General features: G+C 42.2%; 1 protein-coding gene across 3 annotated transcripts in view; it reads left to right on the forward strand.

Annotated features, from left to right (window-relative positions):
- Positions 1-14250, forward strand: part of ZC3H6 (zinc finger CCCH-type containing 6) — a 46837-nt gene that overhangs the window by 13655 nt on the left and 18932 nt on the right. Inside the window, exons 2-4 of one of the 3 annotated variants that reach the window (XM_040993532.1) lie at positions 8458-8656; positions 11445-11567; positions 13058-13331. In XM_040993532.1, coding sequence (XP_040849466.1) covers positions 8458-8656; positions 11445-11567; positions 13058-13331 — 596 coding nt within the window. The remainder of the gene's footprint in view (positions 1-8457; positions 8657-11444; positions 11568-13057; positions 13332-14250) is intronic. The other 2 variants (XM_040993533.1, XM_040993534.1) reach the window with 2 other exon arrangements.

Here is a 14250-nt window from a genome sequence, read left to right on the forward strand (position 1 = left end):
TTGATATTGCGACAGTTATGAATTGCTGTCAATCTTGCTACTCCAAGCACTATGAAGTCTTTGAAAAATCCACTGATTGACATAGTCCATCATAGCTGAGATGGTTGGTTGGCCTGTTCTGTCTTCTCTCTTTTCTTGGTTAGGGTTCTGAGTCCAGCATTTAGATTAGGAAGATCTCCAAAGAAACTTCTTGTATGTGCTAACAAGTACAGGGTCTGGCACCGTTCATCGCCCCAATCAGCTGGTGGTTGCAATTGCTGGGTTGGTTCTGTTTTCACTCCCGACTTCCACTGGAACCAATGGGTGTTGCAGTCTAGCCTGGTTCTGCCCAGCACATACTTGGCCCTCACATAAACCAGTGGGAGCTGCAGCCTAGTTGGAGCGACCCACAATAACCCCCACCAGGCCTGCCCCCTACCCTGGTTTGCCAGTAAGCGTAGCAGTAATCCAGTCTGTCCCACACCCCATTCAACCCCAGCCGCTATCTTAGTTTTATGTCCTCCTGTGGAAGTGGTAACCCAAGAAGGATGAGCCCACTATTTCCCTCCCACGCCTCTCCCACTCCCAGATTCCAGCTGATGCTGTGTCTAAGCCCAAACAGCCCTCGCCCACTTTAATTTTGTTTGCACCAGCAGGAATAATCCGCCCAGCCCGGCTTTTCCCTGAGCTAGGCCACATGAGGCGCACAGGTGTGGTAGCTCTGCCTAGTCTGGTCTGCCCCCATCCCAGCCTATACTCTCCTACGGAAGTAGCTGTCCATCAAAGGAACCCTCCCTTATTCCTCTGCCGGCTCTGCCCACTTCCTTTCTTGTTCTCAGGCTGGTTGGGCGCTGCGGTCCCTTCCAGTACAGGCAACCTTACCTCGGCATTCCATATTGTGCACTAGTCTTTGTTGCGACCAAACCTGGGTCGACCCACACTGGTGCCTGGATTTGCCAGTGGATGACGTGGACAGATTCAGCCTGGTCTTGCCCCCACGTCTGCCAATTGTATGCCAGTGGGTAGCTTTCCATGGCCTTTTCTGAGCTGTTTCCTATCGTGTTTCTTGTGCTTACCTGCCGGGTCTGTGTCCTGCCAGAGGAGTTGCCCAGGCTCCTCCATCAGAACCTCTCCCAATGCCAGGTTTCACGCTTACCAGTGGGTCCATGAGCCAACCCTACTCAGTCCACCTCCTGTCATGGCAGGAACTGTGGCTTTTCCTGACTGGCAGGCCCAAGGACTTGAGTGATTCTCCACTACCTTCCCAAGCCACAAGCTTGCAGCAGGATCGGTAGTGGAACAGTTGAGAGGAGAGGTGCCCATATTGGATACGGTGCTGTAGGCTGAAGCTTAGCTTGCTATATCACATGCTGGCCCCTCAGCCTTTAATTTATACCATTGTATAGTGTGATTTTCTCCAGTTATCTCCAATTAAGATGCAAATATGGAAAAAATCATTTTTAGCTTTATTATTTTTTAAGAACTTTGTTGAGATGTAGTTAAGCCTTTTAAAGTGTAGGTATTACTAGATTTTACTTTAGAGTTGTGTGGCCATCACTACTGTCTCATTTTAGAACATTTTCATCACTCCAAAATGAAACCCTGTATCCATTGGCACTTATTTTTCTCTCTAATGTACCTGGAAGCCCCCAATCTATTTTTTGTCCCTGTCAATTTGTTCAAGAAATAAACTGGTTTTAAAATCTTTTTTTCCGACTGGGGAGTTATTTCTAATATTTGGCACATAAGCATGAATGTGCTGCTTTCCTGAAAAGGGCATAAATACATTAGTAAAGATTCACATATATGATTGACTCCCAAACATACTTTCTAAAATTATTAGATTTCTGCCACCTGTTTTTTGCATACTTCCCAAATTCTCACTTTATGTGGGGCTGGGCCAGACCAAACCGAGTAGCCTGGAACTCAATCCAAGTCTCTAGTAGAGGTGGCAGGGGCTCAGTTCCTTGAGCCATCCCCTGCTGCCTCCCAGGGTGTGCATTAGCAGGAAGCTGGAAACAGGAGTGGAGTTGGTACTTAAACCCAGTATGATGCAGGCATCCCAAATAGCTCCTTAACCCCTGTACCATATGCCCACTCCCTTCTTTCTGCTTACACATTTGTTTAAATGTCTTGAGATTAGTAAACAAAATAGTTCTTGTGATAGTGTTAAATCAAGTATAGATATTGCTAAACATTCTTTTTTTTTTTTTTAATAAACGTTAAAAACTGTATTTGAAAGTCAGGTCAGGAAGAGAGTTAAAAACAGACAAATAGAGATTGTCTAGGTACCTGACCTAGCCGAGGGTTGGCCAGGCTGTGGCCTGGAGTACAGAATTCATTTGGAATGTCGTGTGTGGGTAGCAAGGAAGCCAAGTACTTCACCCATAGCCTGCTGCTTCCCTAGGTGCAACACTGGCAGGAAGTTGGAATTGGAAGAGGAACTGGGACTTGATGTGGATATTCCTAGCATAGAATTAACCTCATCACAAAACATCCACCTTCTCAATTTTGTTATCTCCTCTGTTGATTTTTCTTGATACTACTGATACATTTTAGCAGGGTGCTAGATCTAGCTCCAAAGAAAAGATTTAAAGATAACTTGTAGTATCAAACATAAACAGTCTATTTCACATTTAAAAGAATTTATGTGGAATAGGGCATAAATTCACAATCAGCATTTTTATCTTGAATGCTTAATATTTTTAAACAGCTATTGTCAAATGTTAAATATAAATTGCTGTTTCCCAGATACAGCATTTTAAGCCTCTTATTTAAGAGTCAGAGGGATACCCAGAGAGATACAAACAAGGGAACTCTCCATCTGCCAAATGCCTCTATTGGCTGTGGCTGGGTCAGGCTGATGCCAGAAGCCAGGAGCGCAATCGCAGTCTCTTGTGTGGGTGGCATAGTCCCGACTGCTTGAAATACCATGTGCAACCTTCAAGAGTCTCTGTTAGCAGAAAGCTGTAGCCAGGATCAGGTCTGATGCGTGAATCCACCCATTTGATACCATATGGGGTATCCTTATCTTCACTGCTAAGCCAAATGCCTGCCCTCAGCTGTACTTTACTTTTTTTTAACTTTCAGGATCTCAAGTTGGGGAAGACAGGAACCATAAGAAAGGATAAATAGCCACTGGTTGTGGTAGGATTATTGGTAGTATACGATTTTTTTTAAAGATTTATCTATTTATTGGAAAGTCAGATATACAGAGAGGAGGAAAGACAGAGAGGAAGATCTTCCATGCGATGATTCACTCCCCAAGTGAGCTCAATGGCCGATGCTATGCTGATCCCGAGCCAGGATCCAGGAACTTCTTCCAGGTCTCCCACACAGGTGCAGGGTCCCAAAGCTTTGGGCTGTCCTTCATTGCTTTCCCAGGCCACAAGCAGGGAGCTGGATGGGAAGTGTAGCTGCTGGGATTAGAATCAGCGCCCATATGGGATCTCAGTGCGTTCAAGGCAAGGACTTCAGCCGCTAGGCCACGCCGCCAGGCCCATGATTTTTTAAAAAAAAAGGTTTATTTTTATTGGAAAGTCAAATTTACAGAGAGAAGGAGAGAGAGAGATAGTCCATCTGCAGATTTGTTTCTCAAGTGACCACAGTGGTCAGAGCTGAGCTGATCTGAAGCCCAGAGCCTCTTTCGGGTTTCCCGCATGGTTATAGAGTCCCAAGGCTTTGGGCCATCCTCCACTGCTTTCCCAGGCCACAAGCAGGGAGCTGGATGGAAAGTGGAGCAGCCAAGATACAAACCAGTACCCATACGGGATCCTGGTGCATGCAAGGCAAGGATTCAGCTACTAGGCTATCTACCCAGACCCAAGCGTACACTTCTTAATTGTCCAGCTTGATGACCTGTTACAGTTGTGCATATACATACACAGATCAATGTGCAGAATATTTCAAAGCCCCAGGAGTGTTTCTAGTATCATCCTTCCCCTTTTTGTCAAGGAGTCATCACAGTTTTGACTTCTGTCGCTATAGATTAGTGTTAACTGTTTTTGAAGTACATTTAATAAAATTATAGTGTTCTCTTGGCATGGTAGCCTCATGGCTAAAGGCCTGCACACATGTGGGAGACCCCAAAGAGGCTCCTGGCTCCAGGCTTTGGATCGGCGCAGCATCGGCCATTGTGGCCGCTTGGGGAGTGAATCAACAGATCTAAGATCTCCCTCTCTGTCTCTTCTCCTCTCTGTATATCTGACTTTCCAATAAAAATAAATCTTTTTTTAAAAAAAGAAATTACCATGTTTTGTCTGGCTTCTTTTTGTTCATTGTTTATAAATTTCATCAATGTAGTTTTGTGTAGTGGTAGTTTCTTAATAGAATTATATAAAGTACAATTTATAATTCGTGCATTGATATATACTTGGAGGTTTACAGTTGGTTTTGTTTGTTTTTTTTTTACTACTGTAACAGTCTGCTAAAGCAACTTGGTTTTTGATGAGTATATGTGCTCATTTTCTTGGGTAACGCTACAATTTTGTAAAAGCTGAAAGCGTTTTTCTTGAAATCACCACAAGAAACAGAAGTCTGTAAATGAATAGAAGTTGGGGAAAGATAGTAGTGACTTTTCAGCCGTTTAAAAAATGTATCACATGCCTGTTCTAGGATGCAGGAGTTAGAGATATTATCATTTAAGCATTCAGTGAGCAGCAGGGTACCATGCGAAGTGCTGGCAGAGTCTGAAAAATAGTCACACCCCGCTTTTACCAACAAAGAAGCCATTTGAACATAATATACCAAGTATGGCATTAAGCAAGGAGAGTCATTAGGCAAGTGCTTAGGATGGAGCATATCCCCAAACCTTGAAGTGACATCCCATTGGAGGCCGACGTAGTGATTTGGACTTAGCCTAGTGAAGGGACTGGTTATGGAGGTAGCCAATGAAATCTTGACTTTTTAGGCTTTGTTTAAGGTGTAGAGGGTTGAGAAGTTGAAAGCAGTTAAGCAAGAGTTCAATTATAAATGGTTTTTAGGCAGTAACGGGAGATCAGTATCCTCAGACCAGAGGGAACAGTTACCTTTTTATTATAGAAAATTTTGTTTTCTCAAAGGTTTGTTTGCTTGTTTATTTGAAAGAAAGGGAGAGTCAGAGACATAGATTTTGCATCAGCTGGTTCACTCCCAAGTGGCTGTAATGACTGGGACTGGGCCAGGCTAAAGGCATGTGGGTAACAGAGGTCCAGGTACTTGGCTCTTCCTATTGCTACTTTCTCAGGCTCATTAACAGGGAGCTGGATCAGAAGCAGAGCAGATGGGACTCCCAATTGGCACACAGGCTGTGACTTAAACCATTGTACCAAAATGCTGGCTTGGGCCTGGCGCGGTGGCGCTGTGGTGAGGGTCCTCACTTTGCACGCCCGGGATCCCATATGGGCGCCAGTTCTATCCCGGCAGCCCCGCTTCCCTTCCAGCTCCCTGCCTGTGGCCCGGGAAGGCAGTTGAGGATGGCCCAAAGCTTTGGGACCCTGCGCCCGCGTGGGAGACCCGGAAGAGGCTCCTGGCTTCGGATCGGCCATTGCGCTCACTTGGGGAGTGAATCATCGGGCAGAGGATCTTCCTCTCTGTCTCTCCTCTCTGTATATCCGCCTTTCCAATAAAAAATAATAATAATAATAAATCTTTAAAAAAATTACAAAATGCTGGCTCACATTGAAAACTGAACGTGAAGAATAATAGGATGGTGCAGTGGCTTAGCTGGCTATCCTCCACTTGCCAGCAAGGCATCCCATATAGACACCAGTTTGTGTTCTGGCTGCTTCAATTCTGATACTAATTCTGATCCTGCTTGTGGCCTGGGAAAACGATGGAGGATGGCCCAAAGCTTTGGGACCCTGCACCTATGTGTGAGACCAGGAAGAAGCTCCTGGCTCCTGGCTTTAGATTGGCTTGGCTCTGGCCATTGCAGCCATTTGGCGAGTGACCCAGTGAGTGGAAGATCTTTTTGTCTGTTTCCTCTTTTTGTAAATCTGCTTTTCCAATACAAAACATCTTAAAGAATAATAGAGTGACTGTTATATATGTATATCCCACAGTTTGAGCAATTACCAACTCATGGTCAGTCATATTGAGACTCCTCTTGTATCAGCAGTATATGATTTTTGAAGCAAATTTGAGATATGTCAACATTGAAGATATTTAGCTGGACAAGATCAGTTTTGCATTTTAGAGCATTCTTAGTAATCTTAGTAATTGTAAGTTATCTTTAGAAAGCACACACTCTATGGGACTGGTGCCTTGGTGTAGTAGGCTATGCTGTCTGTGCCAGCGTCCCATATGGGCACTGGTTCAAGTTCTGGTTGCTCCATTTCTGATCCAGCTCCCTGCTCATGGCCTGGGAAAGCAACAGAGGATGGCTTGTCTTTGGGTCCCTGCAGTCACGCTGGGGACCTGGAACAAGCTCCTGGCTCCTGGCTTCAGGATTGGCTCAGCTCTAGCTGCTTTCTCTCTCTCTCTCTCTCGCTGCCTTTCAAATATAAATAAATATTTTTAAAAAATGAATATTTTTAAAAAGTGTGCATGAGGGGGGTTAGTGTTGTGGAATAGAAGATAAAGCTGCCACTTGTGATCCTGCTGGCATTTGACATGGGAGGCAGTTCATGTCCCAGTTGCTCCACTTCTAATTCAGCTCCCTGCTAATGGCCTGGAAAAAGCAGCATAAGATGCCCGTGTGCTTGGGCTCCTGCCATCCATGTGAGAAGACCCAGATGAAATCTTGGCCCTGGCTTTGGCTCAGAGGGAGCAGGTCTGGCCATGTGGGGAGAAAACTGGTGGATGGAAGATCTTTGTCTCTCCTTCTCTTTCTGTGACTCTGACTTTCAAATAAGCAAATCTTTAAAGATTTTTCTTTTTTGAAAGGCAGATTTAGAGAGAGAGAGAGGAGACACACAGATCTTCCATTCATTTGTTCACGCTCCAGATGGCCAAAACAGCAAGAGCTAGGCTGATCCAAAGCCAGAAGCCTGCAGCTTTTTTTAGATCTCCCATAAGGGATCAGGATCCCAAGGATGTGGGCCATCCTCCCCTCCAGGGAGCTGGATCAGAAATGGAACAGCTGAGACTCGAATTAGAATCCATATGGAATGCTGGCACAATAGGGAAAGGCTTAACCTACTATGCCATGGCATCAGTTTGCAAATGAATAAATCTTTAAAAAAATTGTTTGAAAAGCAAAGTGATCACAAGAGAGAAAGGAAGAGACTTTTTTTTTAAAGATTTATGTATTTTTATTTCATAGTCAGTTATACAGAGAGGAGGAGAGACAGAGAGGAAGAGCTTCTGTCTGATGGTTCACTCCCCAAGCGGCCGCAATGGCTGGAGCTGAGACAATCTGAAGCCAGAAGCCTCTTTTGGGTCTCCCATGCGGGTGCAGGGTCTCAAGACTTTGGGCCATCCTCCACTGCTTTCCCAGGCCACAAGCAGGGAGCTGAACTGGATGGAAAGTGGAGCAGCTGGGATTGGAACCAGTGCCCCTATGGGATCCTAGTGCATTCAAGGGGAGGACCTTAACTGCTACACTATCACGCTGGGCCCCATAGGAAGAGAGAGAATCTTATATCTGCTGGTTCACTTCTCAAGTGCCTGCAGCAGCTGGGGCTAGCAGATGAAGCCTGCTGGCAGGTACTCGGTCCAGGTCTTGTGGATGGTAGGAACACATGTATTTGAACCATAGGTCGCTTTCAGGGCACCCAGGTGCCTTAGCAGGAAGCTGGATTGGAAACAGAGGAAAAGGGACTTTATCTTGGATACTTTGATGTGTTCCAATCAGTAGCTCAACCCATGATACCACAGGCAGCTCCAAGGCACTGTTGGTGAACATTTGGATTCTGTAACTATAAAAAAAGGTCAAAATATGAAAGTCATATTTTTCCTATAATCAGCCTCCAAAGAGACTACTTTGAAAGGTGGAATTTATAATTTCACCTTGCAGATTTTTCAAATGAAAGAATTTACAGTTGCATGTCTTTGGTTTTGCTACATGTTTACATACAAAAATTTGTTCACTTATTTAATTTTGCTGATAAGAAACATAGATGGCTTTTATTTTAAAGCTGTCTATGGGCAACTAAGTTAAAGTTTTCTGCGGTTAGTGTTTTGTTAAAGTAGTTTAAATTTTTTAGAGATATTTTTTAGGTGATAACTATTATAAATACCTGGATGTGTCATTCATCCAGTCATTTTGTGAAAGTCAAATTCTTGCTCTAAAACCAAGCTTGGCAACCTTAGTTGTTGAGGATGGTTCTTACATTTTTAATGGTTGTTAAAAAGAAACGTTTTCGGCAAAGGAACATATTCGTATGCCTGCAAGTGTAAAATATTTACTCTCCATGCCTTTATAAAGACAATTTTCAATCCTTTATGTAAATGAGTGCAATTTCAGTTCTTGGGACTTTTTTTTTCCTTTTGAAAAGTTTGTGTAAAATCTTTTAGTAATTGACATTTGAAAATTAAAATGCTCATTGTCTTCTACAGAGAAGATGGTGAATTGGAAGATGGTGAGATAGATGACGCAGGATTTGAAGAAACACAGCAACAGGAAGCAAAGGAAGATAAAAAGCAGAAAAATGACAAAAATGACAAAAACGAAAAAGCCTACCGAAAATCAAGGAAAAAACACAAGAAAGAAAGAGAGAAGAAAAAATCCAAAAGGAGAAAACGTGAAAAACATAAGGTTGGTTAGAATTTCCTTTTTTTATTCTTGTTGGTAAATTTCTATGAATTGTACAATACTGAACATTAGAATTTAGAAATCAGTGCCTGTTTTCTTATGATATGTGTGGATTAGATACTTATGTGTTTAAAAAAGTGTAAATGTAAATATATTAATTAAAGATTTCTACAAATCAAGATAAATTGTACTATAGATTAAATAATCTTCTAACTGATGGAAGATTGTACACCAGGATATTGGAAGACCAAGGAAAGATCTTCCCTGCAGATATGGATTCGCAGTATTTTGTTTGTTCATTGATTTACTCATTCATATGCATTCAGTACCTACAATGGAAGTCACTGTGCCACAAGAGGGGAGTTAAAATGATGTCCAAAAGTTATCTTACCAAGGTTATGTGGAAGCAGGAAGGACAGAAGAGATAGTCAAAGGAGAAAACAGATGTTCAGGAAAGCAACAGGATACTGCTGGACAGTGATACAGATTTGGGGTGGGAAAGAAGAAGGGAGACCTGTGCTGACAGAAAAATCAGGGAAAAGTTGGCAGCAGTGATGGGATGATTTTTGAAATTCTCTATTTCTCCCATAGAAGCAGAGCAATTAAAAATAGCAAAACCAAAACTTTACAACACATACAGAAAAATGAAGTAACAAGTTTGCCCTAGGAATCTCAAAATTAAAAGTGGATTGGTTTGGGCAATCCACTTTTAATTTTATCTGCTAGTGGCCTAGCAAATAAAGTTCTCACGGGGTCCCAAGGACTTGGGCCGTCCTCTACTGCTTTGTCAGGGCCAAGCAGGGAACTGGATAGGAAGTAGAACAGCTGAAATGCCCATATGGGATCCCAGCACTTGGAGGCATAGGATTAGCCAGTTGGCCCAAAGAGATGGCCCTATTTTGATTTTTTCATTTAATTCAGTTTCTTATTTCTGGTTAGAGGTTACTTTTTATTTCTCCATGTGAGCTACAAACTCCGTGTGTTAAGTCTCATCTTTGGGAGTAGCTTCAGAAGCCCTCTCTGCCTCAGCATCTTCTCTTTTCCAACTGTTCTTCCTAAATCAGTGTCTGTATTAGAGATTCTTCTTGAACAGTGTTATCTCTGTAGTGTTCTTCAAACAAGAGGCTCTCCTTAGAATTGGAGCAGACTTTTGGTAGTGGCTGAACAAACATGGGTTAAGAATGGACAGTGTTTATTTCAAATCCTTGAAAGATTTAATGTTAAAACATCAGATTTCTTCATGCCACCCATCACCTCGGCAGAAAAACTAATAACCACAGAAAACCAAGACCAGAGGATGTAAGATTAAAAGTGGAGGAAAGGGCCCAGCACGATGACCTAGCAGCTAAAGTCCTCGCCTTGAACATGCCAGGATCCCATATGGGTACAGGTTCTAATCCCGGCAGCTCCACTTCCCGTCCAGCTCCCTGCTGTGGCCTAGGAAAGCAGTTGAGGACAGCCCAAAACCTTGGGACCCTGAACCCATGTGGGAGACCAGGAGGAAGTTCCTGGCTCCTGGCTTTGGATCTGCGCAGCATGACTATTGAGGTCACTTGGGGAGTGAATCATCGGACGGAAGATCTTCCTCTCTGTCTGTACTCCTCTCTGTATATCTGCCTTTCCAATGAACATAAATAAATCTTAAAAAAAAAAAACCAAAAAACTGGAGGAAAGCAGTTTACCTTCCGTAAGAGAACATTAGGAAAGGGGGTGGAAGATAACAGATTCTTCCTCTGTGAGTTCATTAGAGTTTAATTCAATTCAGCATGTTTTTCTGAGTTTATACTCAGCCTTAATGCTGGGAAGAAATCATAAAATATACAGCCAGTGTCTTCATTGCTAAGCTTTTTAAGAACTCTCTAAATTGGGCCCGGTGCGGTGGCGCAAGTGGTTAAAGGTCCTCGCCTTGCACGCCCGGGATCCCATATGGGCGCCAGTTCTAATCCTGGCAGCCCCACTTCCCTTCCAGCTCCCTGCTTGTGGCCTGGGAAAGCAGTCAAGGACGGCCCAAAGTTTTGGGAACCTGCACCCGCGTGGGAGACCCGGAAGAGGCTCCTGGCTTCGGATCGGCGTAGTATCGACCCGTTGCGCTCACTTGGGGAGTGAATCATCGGATGGAAGATCTTCCTCTCTGTCTCTCCTCTCTGTACATCTGCCTTTCCAATAACAAAATAATAAAAATAAAAATCTTTAAAAAAAATAAAAAAAGAACTCTCTAAATAGAAAACTCAGTGTTGGAAGGAGAGAGACAGACCAGAGAGATGATTTCATGACCTTTTCGTTGAAATTTTATATTTGTCAATTATTATCAGTTTTTTGTAGTTTTTATTTCTGTTCAGTTTTGAGAGCTGGATTCATTTCATATGATTTGTAATGTTGTGTCGTTTAAGAGTACAAACATATTAGAGTAAGAACCCTTGATGTCATTTGAGGTAAAAATAATACGTACTCCCCTCATGTTTCACGTCTCCTTTTTGGTGTTGAGAATTCTTCCTTTATGATGAGCTTAAATATAAGGTCATTTTGGAGCACAGGGAACTTCCAACTCAAGTCCTTGTGCCAAAAGGATGAGGAGGAAAATGTTGCCATGAAGTCTCTAAGCAGAAAGGAAGATACCTATCCTTTCCTCCTAGAAGACGGAGAAGTTGATGTGAGGATTTGCCAGCAACATTCAGGCTACTGGCATAGTAAGATCTGCTGGTTAGTGTTTCTAACCAAAACAAGCTTGTCTGCTTCCTAGGTAATTTGCTTCCTTTTTACAAATGCAACATCTTCGTCTTTTTCTCTGCAGCATAATTCTCCCTCTAGTGATGATAGTTCCGACTACAGCCCTGATTCAGACGTTGAACATACAGAAAGTTCCCATAAAAAAAGAAGTGGTTTCTACAGGGATTATGACATTCCATTTTCTCAGGTATTGTATTTTTAAAAGATACATTGTGATAAAGCTTATGGCATGAACTCTGTTTCCATCATTTTTAAGGTGTGCAGTTCAGTGGCATTGAGTGTGTTGACAGTATTGTCAGTCACCATCACTTAGCTTTCTCTAGTACTTTGTGTGAATTCCAAATAGAAACTATACTCATGAAACAACTAAAGCTAGTTTTCTTTGCCCCATCCACTGGTAACCACTATTGTACTTTCTGTTTGTATGCATTTTTCCCACTCTACATACTTTATATAGGTGGGTCATCCAGTATTTGTTCTTTTGTGTCTCTTATCTTTTTCAGCACAATTTAAAAAATTATTTTATTCATATGAAGTGAAAAATTTCACAATAACAACACAGTACTTTGAAGTTCATACATTTTTCATTATTTTTGAAGCCAAATAATATTCTCTTGCATGTATAAACCATGTTCGTTAAGAAAAAAAAAAAAGATTTATTTTATTGGAAACCTCTGCAGAGAGGAAAGCCAGAGAGATCTTCATCCAATGGTTTACTACCCGATAGCCTCATTGACTGGAGCTGAACTTACTCAAAGGCAGGAATCAAGAGCTGTACCTGGGTCTCTCATGCAGGTGCAGGATCCCAAGGCTTTGGGCAATCCTCCTATTTTGTGGCTTCAGGGAACTAAGGGTTTGGCTCTGGCTCCTCACTTGAGCTTCCTGCCACTGCACATTCTGGGAGGCGGGGACTGCTGACCTCTCTCAGCTTTGCCCCACCCAAGGTCATTTCAGGAATTTGAGCAGTGTACTAGCAAATGGGAGCTCTGTCTTGCTTTCTCTCTCTGTTAAGTCAATTAATTTAAAAAAGATTAAAACTAATAAATACCTTTGCTTCTGTTTTTCAACTTAGTATGGAGAAAAGATCTTTTTACATTTTATTATTATTTTTTATAATACAATTATGTAGGCTGACTGCCTCTCTTTCCTCCCCAGTAGACCTCCCCTCGATTTTCCCCTATATTATTATAATAGTATAGTCCTTCAGGAACAGTTACGAGTCCATCACACTGTATCCTGACATTGTAAGCATAGACGATGATAGAAAGTTCAGCATCTTATTGTCAACATATATTTAACTGTTTCATTGGGAGTGGAAATGCATACTGCAATATATCTTCACTTCTCTGTATACTAGTCTCTATATACAGTTCCTCTAGATGAATATGTATATACACAAATTACTGTATATCTCTCTATCTTGTATTTTGCATAAGGGTTGCCTTGTATCAGAGGAAACATGATATTTGCCCTTTGGCAAATATCACTGAACATAATGTTCTCCAGTTGGGACCATTTGGTTGAAAATTTCATTTTTTATGGCTGAATAATATTTCATAGAGTAAATGTACCACAGTTTCTTTATTCATTCCTTGAAAAGATGCCTTTTGTTGCTGTTAAGTGCTATTAAGCATATAGTGGAAAACTTGCTAAAATGATTGCCCGTTTTTTTCTTAGCATGGACACGTATCAGGAAGCTACATGACATCAAAGAAGGATCAACATAAAAAATTCAAGAGTAAAGAATATGATGAGTACAGTGCCTACAGTGATGACAACTTTGGTAACTACAGTGATGACAATTTTGGTAACTACGGTCAGGAAACAGAGGAAGATTTTTCAAGACAGATGAAGCAATATAGACATGGTAAAGAATCCTCAAGCAGTGCTTTAGGTTCATCATATTCTAAAGATCCAGGGAAAAAACAGAGGATGAAAGGAATTCAGCAAGGTCAGTTTAAAATTGTAGTCCGTTTTAGAATATGAGAACCTTATTTCAACAGGTACCTCCAGGGTGAAACTTAGAAATGTCTTAATCGTTTCTCAAAATAAGTTTTTTTGGACCCTGGCATGGTGGCCTAGTGGCTAAAATCCTTGCCTTCATCATGCCTGGATACCATATGGGCACCGGTTCTAATACCAGCAGCTCCACTTCCCATCTAGCTCCCTGCTTGTGGCCTGGGAAAGCAGTTGAGGATGGCCCAAAGCCTTGGGATCCTGTACCCGCATGGGAGAACTGGAGGAAGTTCCTGGCTCCTGGCTTTGGATCTGCTCAGCTCTGGCCGTTGCGATCCCTTGAGGAGTGAATCATTGGATAGAAGATCTCCCTCTCTGTGTCTCCTCTCTGTATATCTGACTTTGCAGTAAGAATAGATAATTTGTTAAAAAAATTTTTTTAAGAAGATTTTTTTGTTTTGTTGGAAAGTCAGATTTACACAGAGAGACTGTCCATTGGTTTACTCCCAAGTGTCTGCAATGGACACAGCTGAGCTGATCCAAGCCAGGAGCTTCTTCCCAGTCTGCCACGTGGGTGCAGGGTCCCAAGGCTTTGGGCCGTTCTCGACTGGTATCCCAGACCACAAGCAGGGAGCTGGATGGGAAACAGAACAGCCAGGACACAAACTGGTACCCATATGGGATCCCAGCACATGTAAGGCGAGGACTTTAGCCACTAAGTTTTTGTGCTGGGCCCCTCAAAATCGATTTATTCTTATGGTACCTAAATTCATTTTCCTTTATTTTGTAGACCTTGACAGAAATCTATAATTATCAGCCTTCTTGATTCGTTAATATTTCAATTACAAAGATTCTAATATTTTAAAGTATGTAGAATTTTCATTTAACTTTCTTATGTTTTCCCCCTCCTTTTT

Source organism: Ochotona curzoniae, unplaced genomic scaffold (genome assembly GCF_017591425.1).
Source record: "Ochotona curzoniae isolate NIBS_2020 unplaced genomic scaffold, NIBS_Ocur_1.0 contig_883, whole genome shotgun sequence".
NCBI lineage: Eukaryota > Metazoa > Chordata > Mammalia > Lagomorpha > Ochotonidae > Ochotona > Ochotona curzoniae.